The following is a 5,633-nucleotide window of genomic DNA, read 5'->3' on the forward strand; positions in this document are numbered from 1 at the left end:
TAAACTCAATAAAAGAAACTACTAAATCAACTTAATAATGCTACTAATAAAAATACCTAAAAGTTGCCCTTCTCATCCTACATCATTCTCCTCTTCTTTCAAACAACTCGACCTCGAGTTGATAATAGAAAAAACTAATCTTGCGCGCATGCTTAAAAACATACTCTCTACGATCTTTCCAACGTTTCTTTCGGCTTGAAGTAAACACGTACATGTCCAAAAGAAGCTTCAAACACTAGCCATTTGCTCATAAATTTCTTTTACAATACTTAATATGACTTTTCTTATGCTTCTTTCGAAATAATTGAAAGAACTCGTTAGAAAATCCATTTAAGGCCATAGTTGAAGGATTTTGTCAAATTGGTGTGCACTTTCCTTCTTTAGAGAATTTTGTATGTTGAAAAATTTCACTTTTTTTAACAAACAAAGCTTTCTGAAATTCTGGATCAGATCTTCCTTCCCACTATCTATAGTATCATCTATAACCTGTAGCTGAGACTAATATCTAAAATAACTTCTTTTGTTGGCCCAAAAACAAATTTATCATCTTTTTAAGGTTTTCATCTTCATCACTTACGTCATACTCATCTTCATCATCATTAACATCATGTTCCGATCCTCCTCTGAATACGAAACATTGACATAAACTTCATCCTGAATAGACTTTTGTATTTTTGATTCAATCAATTTCAACAGGAATGAACTTTCAAAATTTTGGATAGTTTCGTGAAGTGATGGATAAAATAAATAAAGGGTGGTAGGATAAAATAAATAAAGGGTGGTACTGTGGTAATACAAGTATGCGAACCGTGCTACGATCGGTTTTTTTCAAATCTTTAAACCTGTCGCTCTAACATCTTTAAAAAACAATATAAAAATATTATATATGAGGGGTTGATTATAATTTCAGTGATGTAAATGAGGTTTTCTAAATTGTTTTAAATAATATGAAAACTAATTTTAATTTCAGTGAGGTGAGGGAGTTTTTTTGTAAATTACTTAAAATAGATGGAGCTGATTAGAATAATTGAGGGAAGTGTTTCTAAATTGTAAAACATGAGAGATTAGAAATAGCCTATTTGGTTGAGAAATGTGGTTCCTAATAACCCGGTTATCATATAGTGTTGTGATAATGCCGTAATATATTCACCCCATTAAACATTTATACTCACCACAAAATAACTAAAATACCCAATATGCCTCAACAACGCCACACATGGTCCCTTTTTTCTCTTTAACTACAAACGCACCACTACAAATGAAGATGATGATTTTAGATGCGCGGAATTCAATCTTTAATTGTCATGGCCTCCTTCAACTTAAAATTTGGATAATTAAGTTCTCACTATTCTCACCGAAATCGAAAAAACCATCGAGTATCAAATAAAATTACTTTTGAAATTAAATAAAGTGGGAAGGACATAACCGTGAGATGGAAATTTTAAAATGAGTTGGTGTGCATGCTTCAATTTGATTGGAAATTTAGATTAGAAAACGAGAAACAGAGAAAAGATTAAGAAATTGAGTCTGGGTGTTTGGATCTCATTTTTTCATAAAAAATATTTTTCTAAAAAAATATTTATTCCAAAAACAGTTTTTGAATAAACATGTTTGGTTGTGAATTTTTTTAAAAGCTGTTTTTATCAAACCAACAAATTTCATGCGATATTTCTTGAAATATTTTGGCATATCGTGGCATAAAGTGCTAATACATCCGGTCAGTGAATTTGCCTTGAGCGCCCAAATGAAAAACCCCAAAAAAACAATTTTTTGTCTAAAAAACAAGTTTCACCTAATTATCATAAAACACTTGTTTTTGGACCAATAAATGTTTTTTTGGGAGAAAAACTATGTTTTAGAAAAATAGAGACCAAACACATTTGTTTTTTTAAAAAAATGATTTTTCACTAAAAAAACGTTTATTGACAATAAAATAAATAGGATCCAAACACCCACCTCCTTAATATTCACATCACTTTTATTTTGAAGATATGTATAAGAAACATTTAGAAATACCCACTTTGATCATTTAAGAACTGTAAAGATCAAACATTAATCATTCATCTTGTTCTTCATCTTCTACAAGCTTCAACCTATTTACATTTCTACTTCTAATTTTCTCTTCTATGATTTTGTGTACCTTCATCAGTACTTTTCTTTGCTATGTCCATTGATAGCCAACTAGCAAAGTCGGTAAAACCTTTGGGTGATGATACCAGAGGTTTGGGGCTCGAACCCTACCAGCATCAAAGAGTTATTGATCTCAATTTTTTGCCGCGGCTAGTTGTGGTAGCTAAAATCCAAAATTCGTGGCGAAATGTGTTTTTCCATGGGAAAACTGTTAGCCACCCTCAAAGCAAAACAAGGTGTGGAAAAGAGGTTTGTTGCCACCACTTTTTCCATCGCTGCAAAAGAGTGAACATTTAGCCGTGACCATGTCGTGGCAAGACATTGTTTTATATTTGAATTAATTTTTTTTTTAAATAAATAAATTTCTTTTTGTCGCAGGCATGGCCGTTGCCAAAAGTATTTTATTGCCACAGTCGTGGCAACAAATGTTTCTTTAGACCTTATTTTTTGGTTTTTTTTTTTGCAGCAATTGGCCTCGGCAAAAATGTGTGTGTGTGTTTTTTTTGAATTTTTTGATTATATATATAGGGCTACCTTGTTAAATATAGCATATGCATGCATTTGTTCCGTTATTTTAAGATATGCATTGATTTTCGGGTTAACTAGTATTACACCCCACTAGATAAGCTAATTAAGACACACCCCAATACTGAAAAAAAAACACACACAGTCAACCCAATTTTGATTTTTTTTGTGTGTACTTGGAAGAGGCCCTAATTTCCCATCTAATAGGGGTGAAATCCTAATTGACTGGGGTGTAATACTAGTTAACCCTTGATTTTCTCACTCTTTTTTGTCCTCTCCCCTCTTGTTCTAGTTTGTTGCTGTCCAGAATTCTAAGAAAGCAAAACAGGGGCATTTTAATTTCTATGTCGATAGCTAGCATGTGAGGCTTTAAAGCACGGGAATGATATGATTATGTTCTTAGGGTGATATGTGTTGTAACATGTTGAATGGGAGTGTATGCAATTGAGATTTAATATGTGTTGTTTGTTTGTTTGTTTTTTTTAATCCATTATATACAAACTGTTGTGAGTTGTAATTAAAGCAAGTTTATGTTTATTCTACAAAAGTACAAACAAAAAAAAATAAAGAAATTTTGGAGATATAAGAGCTCGTCTATTATTCAACCATGTATTCCTTGTCTTACAAATATATCCGTTCAATCCACAAGCCACAATATAGAAGAAACTTAAGATCAATCAAATACTATTTGGCATGACAGTAATTATTCTGTCGTCCGGATAAAGTATATCTAAATCAAGCAAAATGTGCGTGGTAAGAGTCCATTATGGTAAAGTACTGGAAAAATGTGAGCCTGCAAAAGCCTCAATGTTTGCCGCGCCATTCCATTTTTCTATCGAAACTAGGCTCTCTTTGTACGAGGCAACATGTAATGACCACTGAGACTGTATTGGCCTGCCTTGGACTTGAATATTCTTTATTTCTTGGGTAAGAGGGTTGCACAAGAACAGACCGTGGTTATTTGCAAGCAAAATTAACTCTCCATTCTTCAAAACCCCCATTGGAGAAAACATGGAGAAGGGTCCGATTGTATAGAGTTTAGTCCATGACTCTTTGACCCCGTATTTATCCAGTACCCAAATGTCAAGGTGGCAAGTACTGTTACTGTTATGGGATGAACAACTTTCAGTGTCAGAGGAAACGGGAGAGAATTTACGGCAAATGCAAGCAATTTTCCCACTTATGATATCTAGTTGTGAACCAACATCATACCTAATACTGCAAACATCTGGTAATGGAATAGTTCCGAACAATTCGTTGCTAAAATCAAATGTAAGAATTGAATCGCAGTAATCCTGAGTTTGATTTGATATTCTTACCAACCAGCAATAAATTTCACTCTTCAACGGTGCTTTAGGATCAGAAAAGAAACAATCACAAGGCAAATCGGTGTTTATAATTCTCCAAGAATCGGTACTTAAGCTGTATACTTCCACCCGACAGGTATGATTCAGATCATCCAGGAGAATTCGTACGACCTTGTATTCGTTGGTTTTAACATCAAACCCAATTCCAAGATGCACTCCAACATGGGTTCTCCTCCGACTTGGGTGCAGCATTCCTTCCGGAAGAAGTCTCAACTGTTTTATCGCAGGGTTCCATAGTAAAATCTCATCACTTTCGCGATGATGTAGACAAATTATGCCGTCTAAAGAGGCCACCATCTTTAGATTAATAATGCTGCTGCCATTGTCATCACCACGATGGTCGACGTACTTGCCGCGTCTGTCACAGTAGTATGGTAAATCCAAATTTAGAGACTCCTCAAGTTTTTCATCGGTAAACAAGTTGACGTCGACAGAGTAAGGAAACCGAGGATAGTCAGCCTTACGTTGGCAATGGAAAATGATGAGATTTCCATTGTAGTTTTCCTTGAAAGTGGAACGATAGTTTAAATGTTGGGCGATGAAATTAGAGCTTTGAATGAGAGAGCACCAGGACTTGCAGACGGACTTGAACCGCAAAAGAGAAATCACGGGTAGACACAATAGAATAAGATACACCACATCTTCAGGCATGTCGCAGCAGCTTACTATTGATAATTTAGCCTTCTTCTTCGTTGTTGTATTCCTAAACAGTAATTACTGGTGTAAATTTATATGCTTTGTTAATGTTAATGAAAACACACAAAGACTTTCCGTGCTCTGAAAACAATACAAGTTCCCTTCAACGTTGACACGCGAAGTAAATCAGTATAATAATATATACTTTTTACATGTAATTAATTAAATATATAGGGATATTAGGATATATTACTTATAAACAGACTAATTACGTGTACAGTACTACAGTATATGCAAAATTTTACATACAAAGATGTACGCAAATTTTAATTCAAAACATACCAAAAATTAACAAAAAAAAAAACAAGAGATTCTCCAAAGGTGGATTCATGAACTAACTTTTTGAGAAAAACGTATCCCGAGCTTGAGAAGGAAAACTTTCATATTGATGTATCTGTTGTTGCTTTGAATTTAATAAACACAAAAGAATAAAATACGAAAATTTACTTACAGAAGTGCTTGTGGTTGCACACTTGCACCTAATCCTTGATGCCCGATTTTGTTGCCCAACCACCAAAAAGAACAGAAGACGAGAGGACCAAGAGATGTGAAGAGTGCCGCACAAGGACCATTTAAATAGGTTGGGAGTTGTGACACGCTACTCGTGCGTCCCTAAAAAAGAGCAAAGATTTCATCGAGTCTTCTTTCACTTTAGATTGGAATCATAGGACACTAGGATTAGGACCGGGCATACGCCCGGTTCTTTTAGGTATTTTGGTTGACCAAGAAGGCTTTCTTAGTTAAATCCTCTAAAGGAATCTCCAATGGAGAGTGTAAAAATCCATCTCCACATAGACGCCATTAGGATTATACATTCTATCTAACTCCCAAATACATAAAGTATATATTTACTATTTGTGGCTCTTCCAAGAGAAGGTGGAGGCAAATGTGTAAAAAGGGATAACAACGGATCGG

General features: G+C 34.5%; 1 protein-coding gene across 1 annotated transcript; it reads right to left on the reverse strand.

Moving 5' to 3' along the window:
- Positions 1-706: 706 nt before the first annotated feature.
- On the reverse strand, positions 707-5,392 carry LOC147502593 (putative F-box protein At3g20705). Its single transcript, XM_086604570.1, has 3 exons — positions 5,170-5,392; positions 3,483-4,725; positions 707-736 (listed from the first exon to the last, which is right to left on the reverse strand). Exons 2-3 carry the CDS (start codon positions 4,671-4,673, stop codon positions 707-709), a joined length of 1,221 nt encoding a protein of 406 aa, XP_086460696.1. The 5' UTR covers positions 4,674-4,725; positions 5,170-5,392.
- Positions 5,393-5,633: the final 241 nt, after the last annotated feature.

Source organism: Coptis chinensis, chromosome 4 (assembly GCF_015680905.1).
Source record: "Coptis chinensis isolate HL-2020 chromosome 4, ASM1568090v1, whole genome shotgun sequence".
In the NCBI taxonomy this organism is placed as follows: domain Eukaryota; kingdom Viridiplantae; phylum Streptophyta; class Magnoliopsida; order Ranunculales; family Ranunculaceae; genus Coptis; species Coptis chinensis.

Coding starts and splice junctions, on each gene's coding strand:
- LOC147502593 (XM_086604570.1), bottom strand. CDS start 4,673: ATGCCTGAAGATGTGGTGTATCTTATTCTATTGTGTCTACCCGTGATT. Junction 737..3,482: donor GCCTAGTTTCGATAGAAAAA/TGGAATGGCGCG, acceptor TTTATTTTATCC/ATCACTTCACGAAACTATCC.